We start from the raw sequence: 24,360 nt of genomic DNA, 5'->3' as shown, positions 1-24,360 counted from the left end.
AGTGCAGCCACCACACTCAGGAAATTTCACGTCCATTCAGTGCTCTTACCTCTGGCCCATATTCGAGTTTCCCCAAGTGTCTTCATCCTCCATCCAGAGTCCGGTTGTGGCCTCGAACTTACTTCTCGCTCTCCTTGGTCTCCTTGAAATGGAGCAGGACCCTGTGAGGCCCTCCCTGGTACAAAAGATTTTGTGTCCCATTTCTTTTCTCTCTCTCTCTCTCTCTCTCTTTTTTTTTTTTTTTTTGTCTTTTTAGGGCTGCACGTATGGCATATGGAAGTTCTCAGGCTCAGGGGTAGAATCGGAGCTACAGCTGCCGGTCTATACCACAGCCACAGCAATGCTGGATCAGAGCCATGTCTGGAACCTACACCACAGCTCATGGCAATGCCAGATCCTTAACCCACTGAGCAAGGCCAGGAATCAAATATGCGTCCTCATGGATGCTAGTCAGGTTCCTTTTCCAATGAGCCACGGTGGGAACTCTCCCCATTTCTTATTTGTAGAAAGGCCTCAGCCTCCTAGACCTTCCCTGAGTTTCAAAGGGCAGATTCAAACAGTTACTAGTCTGGGGAGTGAGGGAATGCAGAAGCCAAGGAAAAGCAGTCAAGAAAGACTAGTGCAGTGATGGGACAGATCCTGGTTCCTTCTGGGGAGGCGGGGGATGGACAGAACAGTCTGATACAGAGTTCTGGATTCTTCCACAGGAGCTGAGGCCCCGCGGTGGAGATGCTAACTTCAGGCTGAGCCGTAACTAGCCCTTGGAACTCAGATTGGTTGGAACCAGAAAGCTGATATTTGAGATTCCTGAAATATCCCCCTACTGCCAACCAATCAGAAGAAAGTCACACACGCTGCAGCCCCCACCCCCAATTTTGCCTATGAAAACTCTCCTGCAGTTCTGGTAGTGGCTCAGCAGAAAAGGAATCTGACTAGCATCTATGAGGACACAGGTTCAATCCTGGCCTCGCTCAGTAGGTTAAGGATCCGGCATTGCTGTGAGCTGTGGTATAGCTTGTGGATGAGGCTTGGATCCAACATTGCTGTGGCTGTGGCGTAGGCCGGAGGCTACAGCTCTGATTCGACCCCTAGCCTGGGAACCTCCCATATGCTGCTGGTGTAGCCCTCAAAAGCAAAAAAAAAAAAAAAAAGAAAGAAAAGAATATTTTGCCCAAGAGCTCCCATCGTGGCTCATTGGAAAAGGAACCTGACTAGCATCCATGAGGATGCAGGTTCGATCCCGGGCCTCACTTAGTGTGTTAAGGATCTGGTGTTGCCGTGAGCTGTGGCGTAGGTCCCAGACTTGGCTTGGATCTGATGTTGCTATGGCTGTGGTGTCGGCCAGCAGCTATAGCTCAAATTTGCCCCTTAGCCTGGGAACCTCCATATGCCGATGGTTCAGCCCTAAGAAGACAAAAAAAAAAGAATACTTTGCCCAAATAAGTAGCAGCTGTTTTGGGGGGGCGTTCCGTTGTGGCTCAGTGGTAATGAACCCGACTAGTATTCATGATGACACGGGTTCAATACCCGGCCTCACTCAGTGGGTTAAGGATCTGGCATTGCAGTGAGCTGTGGCATAGGTCTCAGATGCAGCTCGGATCCTTTGCTGCTGTGGCTGTGGTGTAGGCCGGCGGCTGCAGCTCCAATTCAACCCCTAGCCTGAGAACTTCCATATACTGCAGGTGTGGCCCTCAAAAGACAAAAAGATAGAAACAAACAAACAAAAAAGCACCCAGTGATGTGCTAGGCAGGCCACATTTAGGATATTGTGCTCTCCTCCTGGTGTTACTTTTGTTTTGTCTTTTTAGGGCCGCACACATGGCATATGGAGGTTCCCAGGCTAGGGGTTGAATAGGAGCTGTAGCTGCTGGCCTACACCACAGCCACAGCTATTTGGGATCCGAACCACATCTGTAACTTACACTACAGCTCATGACAAGGCCAGATCCTTAACCCACTGAGTAAGACTAGGGATCAAACCTTCGTTCTCCTGTATGCTAATCAGATTTGTTTCTGCAGAGCCACGATGGCAACTCCTGGTGTCACTTTTTTTTTTTTTTTTTTTTGCCATTTCTTGGGCTGCTCCCACAGCATATGGAGGTTCCCAGGCTAGGGGTCTAATCAGAGCTGTTGCTGCCAGCCTACTCCAGAGCCACAGCAACGCAGGATCCCAGCCACGTCTGCGACCTACACCGCAGCTCACGGCAACGACGGATCGTTAACCCACTGAGCAAGGGCAGGGATCAAACCCGCAACCTCATGGTTCCTAGTCAGATTCGTTAACCACTGCGCCATGACGGGAACTCCTGGTGTCACATTTTTAAAAGGATACTGTCTAACTGTCTTACATCCGAAAGAGAGTGGCCAGTCGGCATGGGGTCTAGAAATCACACAACTGGTACCACTTAAAGAACTGAGCGTGTTTGTCTTCCAACAGATTCAAGGGCGATGAGATTCTTCTAATACCTGAAGAGCTGTTGAATACCAAAGCGAGGATTCTCATTTTATACGGTTGTAGAAGGAAGGTTTTATTTTATTTTATTTTTTCTTTTTAGGGCCTCACCCACAGCATATGGAAGTCCCCAGGCTAGGGGTCAAATTGGAGCTGCAGCTGCCAGCCTACACCAAAGCCACAGCAACACCGGATCCTTAACCCATGAGAAGGCCAGGGATCAAACCTGGCCTTCTAGTTGGGTTCATAACCCATTGAGCCACAATGGGAACTCCTAAGGAAGGTTTTAGGGAAGTAGCTTTGTTCCAGTAAATAAAGAAGACTTTTTTTCTTTCTTTTTTTTTTTTTGGTCTTTTTAGGGCCATACCCACAGCATATGGAGGTTCCCAGACTAGGGGTTGAATCGGAGCTGTAGCTTCTGGTCTACACCACAGCCACAGCAACTTTAGATCCAAGCCGCATCTTCGATCTACACCACAGCTCATGGCAATGCCAGATCCTTAACCCACTAGTGAGGCCAGGAATCAAACCTGCATCCTCACGAATACTAGTCAGATTTGTTTCTGCTGAGCCAGGACGGAAACTCCAGGAAGACTTTTCTAACAATCCAGAGAGTCAGAGATGAAAACACTATTCAGAAGGGAATGGGGAAGTTCCCATCATGACTCAGCAGAAAGGAATCCCACTAGGAACTGTGAGGTTTTGGGTTCGATCCCTGGCCTCGCTTAGTGGGTTAATTATCTGGCGTTGCCACGAGCTGTGGTGTAGGTCGAAGATACGCCTCGGATCTGGCATTGCTATGGCTGTGGCTCTGGCTGGCAGCAACAGCTCTGATTAGACCCTTAGCCTGGAAACCTCCATACGCCATGTGTGTGGCCATAGAAGGATAAAAGACAAAAAAAAAAGAAAAAAGGGAGTGGGCACCAAGTCACTTCCGGGGGCACTGGGCAGGGCTTACACTTGGGAGGTAACAAGGCTGCCTGCAGAACTCAAATTTCAGACTCTGGTGTGGCCACTTCCAACCTCTTCCGGAAACCTGCTTGCAGCTCCCCCAAACTCTCCCCCTTCGTGTGGCTCTGTTCTGCAGCCAGCTCTCCAGAGAATTCTCCCTCCCATTTTCCAGTATTTCTCATCCTCTGGTCTTGCTTCATTTTTCTCCCTAACCCTCACCCTGATGGACATTGTTACCTCGTGAGTCATTTCCTTCGTTTTGTCCTTTTCACTGGAGGCAGAGAGGGCTTACGGTCGTGGTCACTGAGACAGATCAGTGTTCAGAGCCCAGACCAGTGCCTGACACATAGCAGCCCCGCCCCATTTGTTTGATGAAGTACTGGTTCTCAAAAGAAACAGAGCAGAGAATTCAGACAGCCTCGAGGGAAGAAAGTTCAGCAATATTGAACGTGAACTGCGAGGCGTCAGTGGACAATGGACAGATGAATGGATAAGCTAAATGTGGTATACACACACAATGGAACATTATTCAGCCTTGAAGAAGAAGGAGATTCTGATACAAGCTGCAATGTGGATGAACCTGCAGGACATAAGCCTGCCACAAGAGGACAAATACTGTATGATTCCACTTCTATCGGGTCCCTAGAGGAATCAGATTCAGACAGAAAGTGGAATGGTGGGTGGGAGGAGGAATTATTGCTTAATGCCTACAGAGTGTCCGTTTTAAAAGATGAAAAAGCTATGGAGATAGATGGTGGTGATGGATGCATCTACTTAATGCCACTGAGCTGTACCTTTAAAATTGGTTAAGATGGTGGTTTGTTATGTGTATTTTCCTACAACAAAAAACTAATTGTGGGAGTTCCTGTCATGGCTCAGCGGTCAAGAAAACCCACTAGTATCCATGAGGACCCAGGTTCGATCACTGGCCTCACTCAGTGGGCTAAGGATCCGGCGTTGTTGTGAGCTGTGGTGTAGGTCGCAGATGCGGCTCGGATCCCGCATCTCACGTTGCTGTGGCTGTGGTGTAGGCCGGCAGCTGCTTCCACCCCTGGCCTGGGAACTTCCATATGTCGCGGATGCGGCCCTAAAAAGACAAAACAAAAAACAAACAAGCAAAAAAAAACAAACAAACCTAATTGTGGGTAATCAGGAAAATGTGGTTTTCCCAGAGGAAGGGTAAAAAATAGTAGAGAATAACTTGAAAGGGTGATAATAGCACCTGAAGATGCCAATTGATCAGAGAGGTTGCTTCATCTGGCTAGAACTTGAGTGACTAAGAATGTTTCAACAGGGCCGCCCTCTGGGAAGAGAGAAGAATAGCGAGGAAAGTGACTTGTTTGGTTCCCTGTGGTCTTTCTGTGGTCTTTCCTACCAGACCCCTCGCAGAAGTGGCCAGATAATACCGGGTCACCTCCGCACGCCCGGACTCCGCCCAGTCCCCGCCCACCGAGACCACGCCCTCCTCCAGGCCCCTCCCTCCGCCCCTCCCGGCTCCACCCTCCTTCTGGCCCCGCCCCTTCTCCTCCGCCCAGCTCCGGCGGAGAGCTAGAAGGAGGAAGCGCGGGTGACTCCGTGGACGCCGCATTCGGAAAGGTGTGGAGGGGGCGGGGAGCGCAGGTCGTCCCCGGCCCGCCCTCCCTCCCTGCCCAGCCCGCCCGGGCCGCCGCCCTGGCCTGTGCAGGCCGGAGGCCATCCCGGCCTGAGCGCCGGCTCTGGGCTCCACTGCTCTGGCCTGGGGGCGGGGCCGGCGCGCGGCGTCATGCATATGCATGAGCGGCGCGGCGGCTCCATTGTGCCCTCGGAGCGGGCGGCGGCGCGATGGCGCGGGTGGCGGCGGCCCCGGGGCGGCGGGCGGCGCTGAGGGCGGGCTGAGCGCATGGAGCAGTGCGGACCGGGGGCCACGGCGGCGAAGGGCCGGGCCGGGCCGCGCGGAGGTGAGCATGCTTGGCGGGCAGGTGCGGGCGGCGGGGGAGGCAGGTGCGGCAGGTGCGGGCGGCGGCAGGTGCGGCGTCCTCGGCCTGGCGCTGCGGCGCCTCGGCGGGGCCGCGGCGGGGCTGGAGCCGGCCCTGCAGCCCACCTGCCCTACCTGCCGCGCGTGCGTCGTGGTCCGGGCCGACTGGCTCGGTGCGCGCCGGGGCGAACCTCACCTGAGCCTTTGTTGGGGCTGGCCGGAATCCGGCCGAGCGCCGGCGGGGTCTGGGTAGAAGGCTGACTCGGGCCCTCACCCAAGCTGCCCCTCTGCCCTGGCCAGAGGGCTCACCTTCCGGGCTCCTCTGGGCCATGCGCGCCACCCGCCGAGGTATGCTCTGGGGCCGGCGACCCTGACCTTTCGGTGCCCAGCCGTGGTTTTGGTGAAGGTACCTTTTTTCAAACAGGACATACTGACACTCAGGGAGGGTGTCCTGCCCCCGGGGGTGTCTTGCCCTAGGCCTCCCCTCCTGCTTCCCGTTGGTCTGTTCCCCCTACCCGGCTGGCTATTCTGCTCCTCTGGACCTCCCCCTCCCCCGACCCGGACCTCCTCTCCCCAAACCCTGCCCCATTCTACCCCCTCTCCTGCTTCCCCCGACCTGCTCCTCTGTATCCCGCTCCTCCTCCTCTCTTCCCGATAGTTGCAGAATATCCGTGGGGAATGTCTTTAAGTCGTTTGTATTATCTCACAAGATTTCACAGGGACATACGCAGAACATGTGACTCAATCTATAAGACAGTTGATAGGGCGAACACAGACTCACCCACCAAATCCTGTCATACTAGAATCTGAGGGCCTCCCTTGAAGAAGCTTGAGCGAGGCAGCAGGACTGAGGGAAAGAATTTCAAGTTCAGTGAGTACTGGCCTTGGGGACCTTTCACACCCCGGGGGTGATTCCAGGCTGAGAAGAGGAAGGTGAGATAATGAATGACAGGTTCAGGGCCATTCGAGAAGGACAGGTAGCATATGCCTGGGGAGAACTCCTGATCACTGGATCAGATCCCCAAAGGCAGCCACTGGTCCCGGGTCCAGGATGGGAGCCTGTGCTAACAACTTAAGGTGGCTGCATGTCCTCCCCTCTCCTCAGTCCTAGACTGGCCACCACATACCCATTTTACACATTGTAAACTGAGGACCAGAGTAGTGAAACCCTTCAGCTGTTCTCTGAAATGTCCCAGGCCGTTAAGAAATGCTCATTCTTTTTCAGTTGTTGTTTGTTTTTTTTTTTGGGGGGGGGTTGGCCATACTTGTGGTATTTGGAAGTTCCCAGGCCAGGGATTGAACCCGCTCTGCAATTGTGACCTGTGCCACAGCTGCAGTAACACGGGATCCTTAACCTGCTGCGCCACGAGGGAACCTCCCAGAAATACTCATTCTTGAGCATTTGGGATGCACTCTAAAACCTAAGCCAGTCAGTGCGTGACCTACTAGGTAGAGGGGCAGGCCTTCAGCCACTTGAGCGCATGAGCTTCTACTTTGTGTCTCCTGCCCCACTTGAGCTGTCATTTCTCCCTTCTCTGAGCCTGACTCCAGGGTCAGCCAGTGCCCTGGTTGTGGCCTGTCACTGGTGCTGGGGGAACTGTGGGTTCGGTGCTGCTGTGGGAGGCAGCAAGGTCCCTGCTCTGTGACAGTGGAGTGGGGCCACCCTCCTCGGGTGTTGCAGGGTGTGCTGCTCCCGGGTGACTAGACATGGGGCACGGAAGCAGAAGGAGGTTCATCTATGTTAGTTAATGTCTGCCTTTGGAGAGTGGGGTGCAGATGCTCTGAGGTCCGGGGGAAGTGGGGGCCAGGTAGGGAGTTGTCTATTGTTATTTTTTTGGAGGAAGATGTGATCTGACCCTCAGAAAGCCATGTGGCCTTCTTGACTGACCTTATGCCAGGGCATTTCTGCCAAGGTCCTGGCTTCCAGTGGGCAATGGGTGTCCTGGGACCAGCCTTGCACAAGCCCAGGCTCCTTCTTAACTCTGCCTCTGAGGCCAGGAGGTGGGAGTGGGGTCTGTGCTCATGGCACACCTCTCCCCTGGTGGGGAGTAGAGGGTCACAGGGTCCCCGACCTGGAGAGTTCAGGGCTTCTCAGGGAGGAGACTAGACTTAGTTCAGGAGTTTGGCAGGAAGTCAGGAAGTCACTGCCCCCACTCCGTAAGCGCAGAGGGAACTGGGAACGCCTGTGGTCTTGTCCGCAGCAGAGTAGTTGAGGGTGGAATTCCCCAAACCCATGTGATGTAGGAGGCGGCCCTGGGCCCCAGACCAGCAGCCTCCATAGAGGCCCCCACCCTGCACCTGCCCCGACCCCTCCTTCCCAGCTCTCCCCAGGACTCTCAAACTGCAGTCCCAGTCCCAGCAGCAGCAGCACCTGCAAGCTTGTCAGAAATGCAGGTCCTAGGCCCCGCTCAGCTTCCTAACTCCACGTGAGGCTGAGCAGTCTTGTCCCCAGCCCTCCGGATTCTGGTGTGCTGGAGCTGGAGAAGCTGCAGCTCTGAATGGACACTGCCTGCCCCAGAGCTCTGACCTGCACCAGGGGGCCTGTCCTCCTCCTGCTCTTCCCATCTTTTTGCTTCTGGGACAGCAGAGTGGGCCCGGCCCATCCAGCCAGCTTCTGCGTGAGAAAGGATCACCCGGGCATCTCTGTGGGGAGAGAGGGCTGCTGGCGGATGCATTTTAAATAGATGTTTACTTGGAGAGAATTACAGATTCATAAGCAGCTATGAGAAGCAGCAGAGAGCCAGCTCTGTCTCCTTTACCGGCTCCCTAGTGGTAACATCTTGCAAGACTGTAGCACAGCCTCACAGGAGCCACCACCTCAGCAGCCGAGACACAGATATTTCCATCCCCACCGGCTTCCCTCCTCCCCAGGTTTAACCCCTGGCAACCAGCAGTGTTTTCATCATTTCAAGAACATTAATATAAAGGGAAGCGTACGGGAAGCGTACAGTGCGTAACCTCTGGGGACTGGCTTTTTCCACGCAGCCTGGTTCTCTGGGGATCCCTGCAGGTTGGTGCCTGTGTCGGTAGCAGTTCCTTTTTGCGCCTCCAGGCTCACAGGTGGTTAACTCTTTACCACCGAAGGACCTCTGGGTTTCCATTCTTTGGTTTTTAGCAGTAAAGCTGCCAGGAGATGTGTATGCGAACAGAGGTTTGCCCCTCTCTGAGATAAAGGTTTGGGCGTGAGGTTGCTGGGTTGTATGATAGCTGAATGCTTCATTTTATAAGAAACTGCTAAACCATTTTCCAGAGTGGCTGCACCATTTTATATCCCCACCAGCCCTGCAGAGAGATCCAGTTTCTCCTCGCCAGCGTTCGGTGGTGTCATTGTGTTTTTTTATTTTCGCCATTGTGATAGGCGTGTGGTGATACCTCAGTGTGGTTATAATTTGCATTTCTCAGACGGCCAGTGAGGTCGAACATCTTTTCACACGCTTATTTGCCATCTGTACATCTTCTTCAGTGAAATGTCTCTTCATGTCTTTTGCCTGTTTTCTAATTTTTTTAACCTATTGCGTTTTGAGAATTCTTTCTATATTCTAGATACTAGTCCTTTATCAGCTATGTGGCTTGTAAGTAATTTCTCCCAGGCTGTAGCTTGTCTTTCCCTCCTCTTAGCAGGGTCATTCTCAGAACCAATGTTTTCGATTTTTCCTTTTATGGATCATGCTTTTGGTGTCAAATCTAAAAAAGGTCTTAACGCTGCACGTTTAAATCTATGACCCACTTCGAGTTAATTTCTATGTAAGATGTAAAGTTCAGGTCTTTTTCTTTTGCCCGTGGATGTCAATTGCTTCAGCACCATTCATTGAAAATGCTGTTCTTGGCGTTCCCATCGTGGTGCAATGGAAACGAATCCGACGAGAGTCCGTGAGGATGTGGGTTCAATCCCTGGCCTTGCTCAGTGAGTTAGGGATCCAGCGTTGCTGTGAGCTGTGGTGTAGATCACAGATGCTGCTCGGATCCCGCCATTGCTGTGGCTGTGGTGTAGGCTGGCAGCTGTAGCTGGGATTCAGCCCCTAGCCTGGGAACTTCCATATGTTGCAGGTGCGGCCCTAAAAAGCGAAAGAAAGAAAATGCTGTTCTTCCTCTAATGCATAGTTTTTGTACCTTTGCCAAAAACCAGTTGGGTGCATGTGTATGGGTCTCTTTTGGGTTCACTGGTCTGTTCTGTTGGTCTGTGTGTCTGTCTCTCAATCAACACCCACGGTCTGGCTTAGTCCCCCCTGTGTTCTAAGTGCTGAAAATGCTGCATGCTGCACCAGGCCCCACCAGCAGGTCTGAGGAGAGTTTCTGACTTTCAGCAGGACACCCCCTGCCCCCGCCCCGAATCTTCCATCCCAGTGTCTCCATCCTGGAGTTGGTCAGTGAGCACTGGGGACAACCAGCCTTCCCTGGCCTGGCTGGGCAGTTCTGACCCCTAGGCCTGAATCCAGGAGCCTGGAGTCCAGATGCCCTGAGCCTTCCGGAACCACCAGCCTCCTGCTTTTTCTGGCCTCTGCTTCCTGGTTGGCACCTGGTCGGGGAAGGAGAGGAGCCAGGCTCTGACTCCTCCGGGAGGGGCGTTGGGAAGGAAGGGGGGAGCAGGGCCAGGTGTGAGGGGGCAAGCACACAGCTACCTCCCTCTTCCTCTTGTCTGATCAGTGGTCTTCCCTGCCAGCCCTGGCTCTGCTGCAATTCTGGGAAGCTCTTCCCCCCATGCTCTGTGGGAGGCCTTGGGCCCAAGCCGCTGTCCCCACTGTATCCCTTACCTGCTCTGGGGCCCTGGTGAGGGAGGGACTCCTCCTCCGTGTGTCTCCAGGACTGTGTGTGGAGAGGACGTGATGCAGTCCCTGCCCCTTGGGCTGCCCTGTCCATGAGGTCCCTGGTCAGTACGCGGGAATGTGAGCCTTGGAATTGGATGGGTACTGGGGCCCCCTCTTGTGCCCGGGCCAAAGGGAGGCGCTGACTGCTGGGTGGTGGGATTGACCCACCAGAGGTGAACCTGACCAGGGGGCGGGGGCGTGTCCACGTATCCGGCCTTGCAGTCCGGGAAAGGCACTGGTGCTCTAGGAAGGAACTTGGACACAAGGAAGGCAGAGAACCCTCGCCAGCGTGCTGTGTGGTTAGGCTGTGTGGCGGTGGGCATGGGAGGTGGCCCAGGGTGGAGGTGCCAGCACAGGCCCCAGGCCTGGTTGGTGAAGGGCTTGCTTTGGGGGTGTCAGAGGGCATTGGCAAACCTGGAGGAGCAGCTAACCTCATTTTCTGAGACGCAAAATGGGAGAAGAGACGCATAGTCCGAGGAAGCTGCCCTTCATCCCAGCATTGGCACACAGGTTCATGAGTGTCCATTGGCCACTGCTGCTGTGTCCCCGTTGGCCCCTTGCCATGTCGGTGGGTGCCAGCCAACTTCTGGCCCTTGCGCTGTGTCTGTGTCCCTGCCTTGTTGGGAACTCACCATGGATGTCACTGCAGTCTGTGGGGGTTGGATCTGCCTGTCCTGCCCACGTCCTTTCCAGGAAGCCCCACTGGCCTCAGAAGGAGGGGGTGAGCGCACATGGCCCTGTAGAGAGGCCCTGGGGTGGGGGCTGCCAGCCAGGGATGGACTGCTGGCCCCACACCCAGTTCTAGCAGGCGTCCCACATACCCCTCCTCCAGGCCAGGCTGGAGGATGGCTAACCTTGCAGACCCCTGGCCTCCAGAGCCTCCTCCCCATGGCGGAAAAGCCCAGAACCTGAGCAGGCGATGTACCCTGGCTGGCCCTCCTTTTTCCTTCCCACCCCTGGCTCTGTCCTCCACCCCAGGGCCTTGGGAGGCTGTTCTGGCAGGTGGGTCCAATCGGGTTCCATGACTTTGTGGAAATCAGGCCTTTGGGGGAACAGAGAAAGTGCTTCAGAGCAGAAAGCCTGCTTCCAGACCATCCCGGAGTCCTGGAGGCAGGGCGTGGCCAGAAAGCGTTAATGCTGGCTTCCAGGCTGAGTTTGAGGGGTGAGGAGGGCAGAGGTTTGCCAGGATGGGCAGTGCAGGATGGGGCCCATGCCAGGCTGCCCTGCCCTCCCCTCCATCAGTTGGTGTTGGGGCTCCCTCTGCCCTGTGCCCTCCTGACCAGGGTCTGCCCTGCTGCCTCTCTGCTGACTTCCTTCCCTCCTGTCTCAGCAGCCAGAGCAGCTGAGTCCCACATAAGCACCGGCGAGGGCCGCTTCCTGCCACGCACAGACCTGGCCTTTGGGCTGCTCCCAAGCCCATGAACCCCATGAACCCCATGAAACCTGCCCTGCCCCCCACGCCACATGGGTGAGTGGGGACCCCTGCTGCCCTCTCCTCTCAGCCCCAGGGCACAGGTGGGTGGGAGGCGGGACCCAGCTGCTCCCCACTCTTGGTTCTTCCCGGGCGGGGTTCTCGGCACCTGCGGTCTCCTGACCCGGCCTCCCCACCTGCCTCTCTGTGCAGTGATGGTCCATTCGCTTATGAGGCGGTGCCTTGGCAACAGAGTGCCACTCAGCCAGCAGGATCGCTGTCTGTGGTCACGACCGTGTGGGGAGTCGGCAACACGGCACAGAGCCAGGTGAGTCCGCACCCGGGCCCCACCCCTGAGAGCCACCTCCGAGCTCGGGGATGTGGCGCCAGGGCTTCCAGAGTGTCCCGCGTCCTCAGAGATTAGCTCTTCAGGCGTGGCCTGGACCCCCTCCTCCTTCCGCCTTCACCTGCTCACCACACCCGTCACGCCCGTCCCCCCCCCCCAGCGCCCCCTCTCCTGTCCGGCTCTGCAGAACCACCCTGTGCTGCAAGTTGTTTCAGTGGTTCCCTTTAGTGATTCTTGCTTCCTTGTAGGTTTTAGGGAACCCCATGGGCCCCGCAGGGAGCCCCCCTGGCAGCTCCATGATGCCTGGCGTGGCAGGTGGCAGCTCCGCCCTGAACTCCCCGCAGTGCCTCGGACAACAGGCGTTTGGCGAGGGTGGCGCCAGCAAGGGCTACGTGCAGCAAGGGGTGTACGGACGAGGGGGCTACCCCGGGGCCCCCAGCTTCACCACTGGGTAAGCAGGACCCGCTCCCCCAACAGGGGTTCTGGGAGCCCTCTGGGGGCGATGCTCCTAGCTTGGTGGGCACTTGGGAACTGGGCAGTACCGATTTGCGTCTCTGCTGCTCCTGCTGGCTCCCACCGCCAACGAGGGAGTGTCTGGGAAAGACTGGCGCTCCCCATAGGTGCCGGGTGCCCCCCAGGAGATGGCAAGGAAGCCCTTCTGAGCCGAGCCCTCTGTCTCTTACAGGTATGCAGGTGGCCCTGGGGGGCCGGGGGGCCTGGGCCTCCCCTCTCATGCCGCTCGGCCCTCCACCGACTTCACCCAGGCGGCAGCAGCTGCTGCTGTGGCTGCTGCTGCCGCCACAGCCACGGCCACGGCCACAGCCACGGTGGCTGCCCTCCAGGAGAAGCAGAGCCAGGAGCTGAGCCAGTACGGAGCGGTGAGGCCCGGTGGCAGCTCCTTCGCGGGCCCGTGCGTGCTGGGCCGGAAGGCAGGGGCTAGTCAGACAGCCAGGGTGCAGGGCCTGGGGCCTGCAGGGCGATGGGTGGGGATGAGCGGGCCGCTGAGGGGCCGGGGCAAGGGGCAGGTCTGGGGCCGGCACCCACAGTGGTGGGCAAGGCCTAGACGGTTCCTCTCTTCTTTTCCTAGATGGGGGCTGGACAGTCTTTTAACAGCCAGTTCCTGCAGCATGGTGGACCCCGGGGGCCCAGTGTCCCCAGCAGCATGAACCCTGCTGGCGTGGGAGGGCTGATGGGCCCCTCCGGCATGAGCCCCATGGGCCTGAACCCCACCCGGGCAGCGGGCATGGCGCCCCTGTATGCGGGGCAACGCCTTCCCCAGCACGGGTACCCTGGGCCCCCCCAGGCCCAGCCACTGCCTCGACAGGGCGTCAAGAGAGCCTACTCCAGTGAGGTGAGAGCCTCCCTCGCCCCAGCGGCCTCACGTGGGGAAGAACCAGCTGTGCCTGGCAGGGTGGGCCCCACTGTCCCTGCCCAGGAACTGGCTTCCCCGACACCTGTTCTCCTGGGCATTTTGCCTCTTTCCTTTCAGGTCTGTCCCGGGCAGCAATACCTGCCAGGAGGCCAGTACGCCCCTGGCACCACCCAGTATGCAGCTGGGGCCGGGCAGCCCCCCGCCCCCTCCGCCTACCCCGGGCACAGGCTGCCCCTGCAGCAGGGCGCGGGCCAGTCCCTGTCCAGCTCCGGCCCCGTGGGACTGCACTACAAGGTAGGGCCGGCTCCTCTGGGGCTTCTGCTGGCCCCATGCCAAGCGCTGGGCTGGCTGGGGAGTGGGCCTGTGTGATTGGGGGACAAAGCAGCCGGGAGCTTCCCAGGGGTCCTGACCAGTTAGGGCAGCTCCCAGGAGGGGGGGGTCCTGGTCTGAAAGGACCCTCTGTGAGATTTGTATGTCTCAGTGGACTTGGTGTGGGGAGCAGCGGGCAGGCACCCAAGCCACTTGAATGTCCTTTAGAGAAAAATGTCCCCATTCCCTCTGGTTGCTGCAGACAAACTCAGTGAGGGGACCAGTCAGAGGGGTCAGGAGCACCTGAGGGGAGGGGCTTGAGCGATAGGGGTGCCACTAGCGGGGGGGAGAAGGGGCGTACCCGTGTCCTTGCAGTCTCGTCGTGACTCCCCTGGAAACCCCTCCAATGTGTGGGCTCAGCTCTTTTTCTGTAGCGGTAATTCTTAAAATTGTGAAATCAGTATGTGCTCCCTACAGATTATTTGGAAAAATACAAAACGTGTTAAGAAAATAAAGGCTAGCACTCTGGGTGTGCGCTGGGCTCACTGTCCCCAGCCTTCTCCTAGGGTCGAGTCCAGGGGCCTCGCTCGGGGGCAGGCCGCAGCCCCAGGCACGCGCGGTCTTCTCTCCCGCAGCCGGCAGAACAGTTCAACGGGCAGGGTGCCAGCTTCAACGGGGGGAGCGTCGGCTTCAGCCAGCCTGGCCTGAGTGGGGTATGGGCGGCCCGGCAGATGGGCCAATGGGCGGGAGGCACACAGGGTGGGCACGTGGACAGAGGGCGCCCAGGCAGGCACCCGGGGCCTACCCCCTGCCCGTTTCCGGCCTGACTGTTCCCAGCGGGAGCTCCAAGCATTGATTCCACCCCATGCTGTTCCACCTTGACTGTTTGCTCGACCCCACAGCCCGCTCGTTCCATCCCTGGCTACCCCAGCTCCCCACTACCAGGGAGCCCCACGCCGCCTATGACCCCCAGCAGCAGCGTCCCCTACATGTCCACCAGCCAGGAGGTCAAGTCTCCCTTCCTGCCTGACCTCAAGCCCACCGTGAGCAGCTTGCACCCGTCACCCCCTGGTAAGTGTCATCTGCTCTCAGCACAGGTGGGCAGGGCTCCGGAGAGTCCTGCAGGGAACTTGGGGGGTGGGGGAGCCCCTCACTTTTATCTTCTCTTAATGGACCTTTTTGCAAAACCAAATTCAAAGTATGGATCTTCTCTCTAGAAAACGAGCCACGCGGACAGAATTTTGTGTATAATTTCAAGGGACTTCCTACGGGCCCCCTGAAGCCCCCTCCTGGTTAAGGACAACTGCTTTCTGAGAGACCACTCAGCAGCAGTTGGGGTCCTAACCCTAGTTGAGCACTAGGGGGATGGCAGGTGGTCCACACACGCCTCTGAAGGCACCAGAAGCCATGGGGAGGGATCACTGACTGGGCAGCTGAGACAGGACGGGGTGGAGGGACGCCAAGATTCTGCTCCTTTTGGAGGTGAAGGCCAAGCCCAGGTTCCCGGGAGAGATGCCACCCAGGCCCATGGAAGCGGGGTGCGTGCTCCCCTCGCCACGGTCCCTGCAATGGGGATGGGGCAGCCTGTCCGGCCCGGTGGCATCTGGCGCAGACGGCCCGTTCACACCAGCGTGGCCCGCTTCCAGGCAGTGGCCCCTGTGACGAGCTGCGGCTGACCTTCCCCGTGCGGGATGGGGTGGTCCTGGAGCCCTTCCGCCTGCAGCACAACCTGGCCGTGAGCAACCACGCCTTCCAGCTCCGCGACTCCGTCTATAAGACCCTGATGCTGAGGTGAGCGGGCGCCCGCCCCCAGCTCGCAGCCCCTCGTGCCGCCCTCTCGCTCTCAGCATCCGTCCTCCCCCCGCAGGCCTGACCTGGAGCTGCAGTTCAAGTGCTACCACCACGAGGACCGACAGATGAACACCAACTGGCCGGCCTCCGTGCAGGTCAGCGTCAACGCCACCCCGCTCACCATCGAGCGCGGCGACAACAAGACCTCCCACAAGCCCCTCTACCTGAAGCACGTGTGCCAGCCCGGCCGCAACACCATCCAGATCACCGTCACGGCCTGCTGCTGCGTGAGTGCCTTCGCAGGCCGGGGTGGGGGCTCCACAGCTCTCCTTCCCACCCCGGCCCTTGAAGGAAGGGGCCCCGGTTATGAACGGCCTCGCTGCTCTTTGGTTCGGTTCCCCAACTAGATTCGGCGCTCATGTAAATTACATAAGAGAAACGAGCTGAGCCTGTGTCTTCCCTGGAGGAAGCTCGTGGAGTCTCGAGTCCCCAGCTGACCCTGAATCCTTGCTAAGGAGTCACCTGGGTTCCAGCAGGCTCTGAGATCCAGGACTAGAAGAGGCAGGATGTGCTTAGATGGGCAGCACAGAGCAGCCTGGGTGGGAGGGAGGGGTGCTGTAGGCAGGGCAGCCCCCATGCAATGCTGCGGGCTTAGGATGGCTTCACGTGGAGCCAGCGCAGATCACAGTGGGGAGCTGTAGGCAGGGCGCATTCAGGGGCCTCTTGAGTTGATGGAGAGGCTGTGGTGCAGACACGTGGTGGGCTTTACATGTGGGCATGGACGTGGTCCCCTGGGCTCCTGGGGGAGGGGCAGCAGGTGGCCTGCCTGAGTTAGGGAGGAGGGACTGGGCCTGCGCTGCTCCCCCCGGGCCACGTCCCGCTGACTGGGTTCCCCCCATTGCAGTCCCACCTCTTCGTGCTGCAGCTGGTGCACCGGCCGTCTGTCCGCTCCGTGCTGCAGGGTCTCCTCAAGAAGCGCCTCCTGCCGGCCGAGCACTGCATCACCAAGAGTGAGTGGCTCTTGCCCTCCTTGCCCCCCCGCCCCAGCAGCCACCCCGCACCCGAGCAGCGGCCACTGCTGCGTGCATCCCGTCCCCGTGTCCCTCAGGGCTGTCTCCGCTCGGGCAGGGGCTCCGCCCAGCCCCTGGCTTTGCTCAGGTCCCCCTTTGCCCTGTCCATGGCAGTAAAGCGGAACTTCAGCAGCGGCACCATCCCCGGCACCCCTGGGCCCAACGGAGAGGATGGGGTGGAGCAGACGGCCATCAAGGTGTCCCTCAAGTGCCCCATCACCTTCCGCAGGATCCAGCTCCCTGCCCGAGGTCACGACTGTCGCCACATACAGGTGTGTGGTCACTGCAGAGCTTTGCCAAAACCTCTGCCGCATTTAACCGATTTCAGCGGACATGGCCTCTGAGCACCTCAGCTGAGGAGGCCAGGCCAGCCAGTAGGCAGGTGACAGTGGCCTGGCTCCCCTGCTCTCTCCCCTCAGACTGGGATTTTGTTTCTTCTCATATTACTCTACATGTAACATTCATTTCCCCACACGGACCTGACTCGGATTTCTCAGGCGTCAGGGATGCAGGGCGCCCCCAGGAGCAGCGCCTTAGTTTCTGTCTCTGTAGAAACACACTCTGCGTGCACACAGGTCCCTGCACACGCACTCCCCACCCCACCTGCTTCGGGTTACGTGAGCAGTACATTCTTTTTTTTTTTTTTTTTTTTTTAATTTATTTTATTTATTTATTTATTTATTTATTTATTTTTTGTCTTTTTTTTTTGGTCTTTTTGCTATTTCTTGGGCCGCTCCCGCAGCATATGGAGGTTCCCAGGCTAGGGGTTGAATTGGAGCTGTAGCCACCGGCCTACGCCAGAGCCACAGCAACGTGGGATCCGAGCCGCGTCTGCAACCTACACCACAGCTCACGGCAACGCCGGATCGCTAACCCACTGAGCAAGGGCAGGGACCGAACCCGCAACCTCATGGTTCCTAGTCGGATTCGTTAACCACTGCGCCACGACGGGAACTCCAGCAGTATATTCTTACTGCACCTTTCCAACCGAGCCTTGGAGGTCAGCTGTCAGCACGGCTGCCTGACTCTTGCTTTGGCTGCGTGGCGGTCCAGGCCCCGTGAGGGCTGCAAAGGCTGTCTGCAGTCTCGGGAAAGCCTGGCCCCCCTGCCCTCTCAATCATGCGAGCGCCCAGAGCCCACCTGCCCCAGGACGAAACATCTCTCCCCTTCTCTGCAGTGCTTCGACCTAGAGTCCTATCTGCAGCTCAACTGTGAGCGAGGGACCTGGAGGTGCCCCGTGTGCAAGTGAGTCTGTCAGAGGTGGTCCCCCTGGCTCTGGGGGTGGCACAGGCGTTTCCTTCCAACAGCACCAAGAAATGCCCAGGCCAGGTGTGGGAGTCCCAGCATGGGGGGGGAAGAAGGGGCAGCTCGAGGCAGTGACCTCGCACAGGGTCATGGCACACTGGGAGCTGGACAGGGACAGCTGTGCCCAGGATGAGGTTGGGCCAGGCCTCTGAGCCGTGTCCCCTTTGTCTTCCACAGCAAGACGGCGTTGCTGGAGGGCCTGGAGGTGGACCAGTACATGCTGGGCATCCTCATTTACATCCAGAAGTAAGTCTTCTTTCCCTCCCCCCGCCACCGTCCCGTGGTCAACAGAGCGCCACCCTGGCCCGGGGAGGCCCCCTTGCTGATCCACGTGGAGCAGGCTCGACTCCAGGCCGTGGATGGGATCCTCATCCCGCCTAGGCCCGCCCCCCTCAGGGCACGTGGAGCGTGCTGGGTGCCCCCGAGCATTTGAGGGGAAGGTCTGCCTAGACACGACCCAGCGCCAGGAGGGGCAGCCGGGCAGGGGGTGACTAGCCCTGCCTGTCCCTGCCCAGCTCTGACCACGAGGAGATCACCATCGACCCGACGTGCAGCTGGAAGCCGGTGCCTGTGAAGCCTGACGTGCACGTCAAGGAGGAGCCAGACGGGCCGGTGCTGAAGCGCTGCCGCACCGTGAGCCCTGCCCACGTGCTCATGCCCAGCGTGATGGAGATGATCGCTGCCCTGGGCCCCGGGGCCGCTCCCTTCGCCCCCCTGCAGCCCCCCTCAGCCCCGGCCCCTGGCGATTACCCCAGCCAGGGTGAGTATGGGGATGCGGCCTAGGAACAGATGGCCCTGGGCAAGTGATCCGTGCCCCCACCCAGCCTGCCGCCTGTGAAGGGGCCACCACATGGGCCACGAGCCCGGGGGCCTTGTTGGGGCCCTGGCGGCAGAGGCGCAGCCTCAGCTGAGCCGGTGGGGACGGGCAGCAGGGCCTCTAGCTGCCGCTGAGCCCACCTCCCCAGCGGTTTGGAACAAAGGTCTGTCTGCTGGCACACGGCGGTGGACTGGCTCCATCTGACCCTGGGGGTGGGGACGTCCCTTTCCTGTCCCTTCTCAGCCTCCTTGGCAGTGTCATGGGCCAGTTCCCCCAGCAGCAAAGAGAAGAAATGCCCTTTTCCGAAAGAAAAGTCCGTTGTTACCTGGGTGAGCGCTGTGAGTCCCGCTGGGGCTGCCGGCCTGCCCTCCTGGAGCTCTGCCAGCTCGGGCCCCCGCCCTCACCCAGGACCTGACTCTCCTCTCAGGTTCCAGCTTCCTGGGACCCGGGACCTTCCCCGACTCCTTCCCGCCCACCACACCCAGCACCCCAACCCTCACTGAGTTCACCCCGGGGCCACCCCCTGTCTCCTATCAATCCGACATTCCCAGCAGCCTCCTGACGTCAGAGAAGTCCGCCCCCTGCCTCCCAGGCCAGGTCAGTGCCAAGTGGAGGGGCTGAGGAGCCATCCCCCCAGGGAGCCCTGGCACCGTTTTCCTAGGTCCTTCTCTCCTTCCTCAGATGGCACCAGCGGGTCACCTGGACCCAGCCCATAACCCCGGGCCACCGGGGCTGCACGCCCCCAACCTCGGAGGCCCCCCAGGGCCTCAGCTGCAGCATCCGAACCCTCCGCCAGCATCCCGGCAGCCCTTGGGTCCAGTGAGCTCGGGGCCCATTGGCGAGCTGGCCTTCAGTGCTGCCACAGGCATGATGGGGCCCCCCATGTCTGGGGCGGGGGAGGCCCCGGAACCGGCCCTGGACGTGAGTACTGGGCCCTGTTCTGGGGAGCACTTGGGAGCCAGGGCTGGGGGTGGCTTATCTCTTGTCCCCTGAATCCTCATAGGAGGGAGGACACTGACACCTCAGGGAGAGTGTCTGGTATCCAGGGTACCTGTGGAGTGACTCTGTCCATGCACCTGGCCCTCTGGGGCACACGCAGAGTCCCCGAGAAGATTTGGCTTGTAGCTGACGACACCAGCCTCACCAGATCTGATTAGACCTGTGTGACTCACAGGTGGCGTATGTGCGAGTCAGAATCAGTGCACGAGAGACAGGTGACCAGGCCTCAGCCATGATAAATGAACACGAAATTCAGCGTGAGAAACAGAAGGGCTCAAAGCAGAAAATCCCAGGGACTGGGGTCTGTTCACACGAGGGGCCCCACATGGTCCTGTCTGTCCCATGTTGTCCTCGGACAGCTTGTCATGAGTGATTCCTGGTCACAGAGCAGTCTCTTGCAGGAAGAGCTCCCTGTGCGGAGCCGACGGAGGCGCCCCAGTGCCGCCTGTGTGTGGGAGGAGGGGTGCCCCACATCCCTGCTGGGCCTGGGGACCTGGCTGGGCTCGGTGGCAGGTCTGAGGCCAGAGGTGCTGACAGATTTGTTTTGTCCTCAGCTGCTCCCAGAACTGACCAACCCCGATGAGCTGCTCTCCTACCTGGGCCCACCTGACCTCCCCACAAACAGCAACGATGACCTGCTCTCTCTCTTCGAGAACAACTGATCTGCCCACCTGGCTGGCGAGGACACGCCCACAGATGGCACACACCCTTCTCTCTAGCCCAGCCCCACCTGACACCAGCGGCCCTCCCAACGCGTACACCTGACGCCTGGCCCCGAGGCAGGAGGGGACCCCCGGGACAGCGGCACTCTCTGGACCAGTTTGCAGCTGCAGAACTGTGTGTGATGAGAAGCGCAGCCCTGGCCCCGTCCCTGCCCTGACCCCATCCACACCGGGCTCCTGCCTGTCGGCCCCACCTGGTCCATGCACACCTGCCACCCCTGACCTGTCAACCTTGCTCCAGGGCTCCCCACCCCTGCCTGCTCCCACTGACCTGCATCTTGTCCGGTGTTGACCTTTCTGTTTCAGTGACCCCTTGGCCCCGGGCTGGCGAGGAGTGGGGCTACTCTGTCCTGGGGCCTGATCACTCCCAGCCCGCTGTGTAGGGTGGGGGCAGGGGCTCTTAAGCACAACCATGTACATAGTGAAGAAACACTAATAGACGTAGGGTGGCTGGTCCCTCTGTGCTGCCAGGGTCTCCTGGGGCTCCTGCCCTCACCCATGTGCAGACAGGGGTGGGGGAGACAGGGGCAGCAAAAGCTTCCTCCTGCTGGAGGAGGGGCGCCGACTCAGCCCCATGTACAGATGCTCCAGCAGCCTCTTCCCCCAAGTTCCCCTTTTCCGTGAAAGTGAAGAATTGGTCCGACTGTGTTTTTTAAAACCACCTCCTGTGTCCGCCCTGGGGCCACACCAGGTGGAGGAGGAGGAGGCACCACACCTGTGCAGGGCCCAGCTGTGTCCCACGTCTGCCCGTCTCGATTAAAGGACTCCCTCGTGGTGGGCCTGGCCAATCCCTCCTTCCTGCTCCACCTGCGTCCTGACCTGGGCGGGGCTCCCTGTTTCAAGCCAAGGCCTAGCTCTTCCTGCCCGTGGTAAATTTCCTTGTCCCTGGAATTTTCCACGTTGGCTTTGGCTGGAGAGCTTTTTTGTGAAGTGTCACCAGGGCTGGGAGACACATCTGCCACCACATCACTTTGCGTGGGCTTGCCTAGGGCAGGGAGCCAGCTGTGGGGCCAAGGGCCTTGGGAGGGTTGGGACTGAAGGCCTGACCAGCTCAGCATTAATTCATCTGTGTCGTAACTACCCAAGTGACCCCACTTCGTGGCCCTGAGGGCCCTCCTATTCATCAGAAGGGGCTTAAGGAAGATGGGGGAAACCCCCCCCCCAGATCTGCCTCATGTGGCACTGAAAGTGATGGGGGGACATGTCCAGTGTGGGTGGGCTCCAAGTTGCCCGCTGACATTCTGGAACCCCAGATGTGGGCCTTCCCGGCCTTCTGCAGCCTCCTCTCCAGTTTTTCTGGCCGGAGAAAAAGAAGTGGAGAAAAATTTAGGGATGGCACTGCCTGTGCTGCTGGGAGCAAAGAGGCAGGCTCCAGGGTTGGCCTAGAAACCCAGCCCAGGAGTGAGCAGTCTGGCGAGGTCAAGAGCAGTCCCAGCACACCCCCCCGGGGTGGGCGTGAGGGGTTCCTTCTAGGAGGCTGTGTCATTGTGTGGTCTCACTTTGGCCTGCTCCATTCTGGACGCTGGGTGGAGTGGGAGATGGGGATGAGCCAGAGCCTGTGAGCCACTCAACTCCACCCACAGAGGAGTAGGGAAAGTTGTGAAGCGTGACGGCTGCAACATCAGGGCCCTGATGCCACCTTGGCCTCAAACTGGGGTAAAAGCGAAATATGGAAATTGGTGTACTGTGATGCCATTTTTTATAAAGTACTACACCCAGTAATGCTGGGTTTCTTTCACACGCAGGTGACAGTAATGAGTGAAAGCAAGATGGTCAACCCAGTGGCCATGACGCACCCCGTGGGGATGGCCCCGGGGTGCCTCGGGGGAGAATGGTGGTGTCAATGGCATTCTGACCCCAGAGAAGAGCAGTGGCTTCATAGGTTTTCACTGTACGCTTCATATGTTACATGTTCTTACCAAATTGGCAACTTAAAGCCATCTAGACCTAACAGGCGAAGAACACTCCACCCAACAGCAGCAGAACATAGGTTCTTTCCAAGTGCATGTGACACTCTCCGGAAGAGACCACATGTTAGGCCACAAAGCAAGTCTCAATAAAAGTCTCAAAAAATTTGAAATACAAAGTACCTTCTCTGACCCCAGTGGAATGAAGCTAGATGACAGAAGGGAGCTGGAAAACACCAATACGTGTGTTTATTCTTTAACAGGCCAGAGAAGAAATCACAAATGAAATGACAAGATTAAAAAAGAAGCCACACACACCAAGATTTAAGGAGCAGTGAAAGGAGTGTGAAAGCAGGAAATGTATAGTGGGAAATGTCCACATTTGAAAAGGGAACTCCCGCCTGCAAACCGCCATATGCTGCGGGTGCGGCCCTAGAAAAGACAAAACGGGAACTCCCAGAAGTTAACCACTGTGGTTCAGCCGGTTAGGAACCTGACTAGTATCCATGAGAATAGGAGTCAATCCCTTCCCTCGCTCAGTAGGTTAAGGATCCAGTGTTGCCTATGGTGTAGGCCAGCAGCTTCAGCTCTGATTCCACCCCTAGTCTGGGGACTTCCATATGCCATGGCTGTGGCCCTAAAAAGACAAAAACAAACAAATCCAAAGCTAGTAAAAGGAATGAAATTAGAAAACAGGGAGACAATAGAGTAGGAACATGAGCAAAAAATTGTTCCTTTGAAAAGCAACAGAATGAACAAACCTTCAGGAGCTGCCACTGTGTTCTGCAAGTGCTGGGACCCAGGTTTGATCTCCAGCTCAGCACGGTGGGTTAAGGATCTGATGTTGCCACAGCTGCAGCATAAGTCACAACTGTGGCTCAGATCTGATCCCTGTGGGGCGGCCAAAAAAAGGAAAAATATCTGACACCTTTAAATCGGCTGAAGGGAAAGACACAAATTACTCAAATCTGAAATAAAACGCAGGAAATTACTACTGAGCTTCCCTTAAAGGAATGATGAGAGGATACACGAACAGTTGTGCACCAACAAATGAGATAACTTCGATGAAAAGGGCTAATGCCTAAAACGTATATGTGTTAGCAAAACTGTCCTGGGAAGAAATAGAAGATACGAATAGACCTATGAGTAAGGAGAATGAATTAGTCATCACCCCCCCAAACACACACACCCCGACACAGAAAAGGCCAGGACCAGATGGCTTCCTTGGTAAATCCTCACAAACACGTAAAAAGGATGGCCCCGGTCCTTCTCACACTCTTGTAAACACTGAAGAGGAGAGAATATTCCCTGAGTGTTTCTTCAAGGCAGCTTCCTTCATCAAGTCCATTTTTGTTCTTTTTAGGGCTGCACCTGTGGCATATGGAGGTTCCCAGGCTAGGGGTTTGAATTGGAGCTACAGCTGCCAGCCTCCACCACAGCCACAGCAACACCAGATCCAAGCCGCGTCTGCAACCTACACCACAGCTCACAGTGACTCCGGATCTTTAACCCACTGAGCGAGGCCAGGGATGGAACCTGAAACCTCATGGTTCCTGTTCGGATTCCTTTCCCCTGTGCCATGATGGGGACTCCGTTTCTCATAGTTTTAATCCTAGTTCCGGCTTTGGCTAAATTACCCCTTCCCCAGGGAGCCCTTGGGTCCCAGAATAAATCGGGCGGTGTCCTTTGGCTGTGGCCACAGGTCACCTTGTGAATTGCCTTGGTGGTTCCCATCATGGGTGATCAATTACAGACAATTAAATAGTTTATCAATTTCACACAATTAAATAGTTTGCAAAGTTAAAAAATAGTACAGTGAGACCATCTACACAACTTTGGATTCACCAACTGTCAATGTCTTGCCACCTTGCGTGACTGTTCCCTCTTGCTCTTTCCATGTATCTGTATCTTTAAGACACACACTTGCTTTTTTTTATTGCCAACTTTGGACAATAAATTGCAGACAAACACTCATCTCTAAATGATTCAGTCCACATCTTGGAAAAACAAGAATGTTCTCTTATATAAACACATGGCCGTTATCACACCTAAGAAAACAAACACTAATTCCATAGCATCGACTATTATATTCAAATGTCCCATTTGTCCTAAAATGCCTTTTATCACTTTTTTTTTCAATCCAGGATTC

The 24,360-nt window shown here is 57.4% G+C and overlaps 1 protein-coding gene across 14 annotated transcripts; it reads left to right on the top strand.

Moving 5' to 3' along the window:
- Positions 4,910-24,181, top strand: ZMIZ2 (zinc finger MIZ-type containing 2). Of its 14 annotated transcripts, none has more exons than XM_021078664.1 (20): positions 4,910-4,999; positions 11,496-11,630; positions 11,787-11,901; positions 12,168-12,370; positions 12,605-12,797; positions 13,007-13,270; positions 13,409-13,585; positions 14,167-14,313; positions 14,503-14,671; positions 15,247-15,391; positions 15,468-15,678; positions 16,296-16,401; positions 16,576-16,733; positions 17,639-17,706; positions 17,944-18,012; positions 18,282-18,526; positions 19,011-19,180; positions 19,265-19,504; positions 19,758-19,883; positions 20,137-24,181. In XM_021078664.1, exons 2-20 carry the CDS (start codon positions 11,581-11,583, stop codon positions 20,242-20,244), a joined length of 2,964 nt encoding a protein of 987 aa, XP_020934323.1. In that variant the 5' UTR covers positions 4,910-4,999; positions 11,496-11,580; the 3' UTR covers positions 20,245-24,181. The 14 variants fall into 14 exon arrangements, 13 of the variants coding, with proteins under 13 accessions (XP_020934323.1, XP_020934324.1, XP_020934326.1 ...); XM_021078665.1 differs by having other exon boundaries at positions 4,916-4,999; positions 11,493-11,630; XR_002340264.1 differs by lacking the exons at positions 4,910-4,999; positions 19,758-19,883 and adding exons at positions 5,031-5,340; positions 18,827-18,921.

This window comes from Sus scrofa, chromosome 18 (assembly GCF_000003025.6).
Source record: "Sus scrofa isolate TJ Tabasco breed Duroc chromosome 18, Sscrofa11.1, whole genome shotgun sequence".
Lineage (NCBI taxonomy): Eukaryota > Metazoa > Chordata > Mammalia > Artiodactyla > Suidae > Sus > Sus scrofa.
Note: the sequence above shows the minus strand (reverse complement) of the source record. Positions and strands in the feature narration are given on the sequence as shown.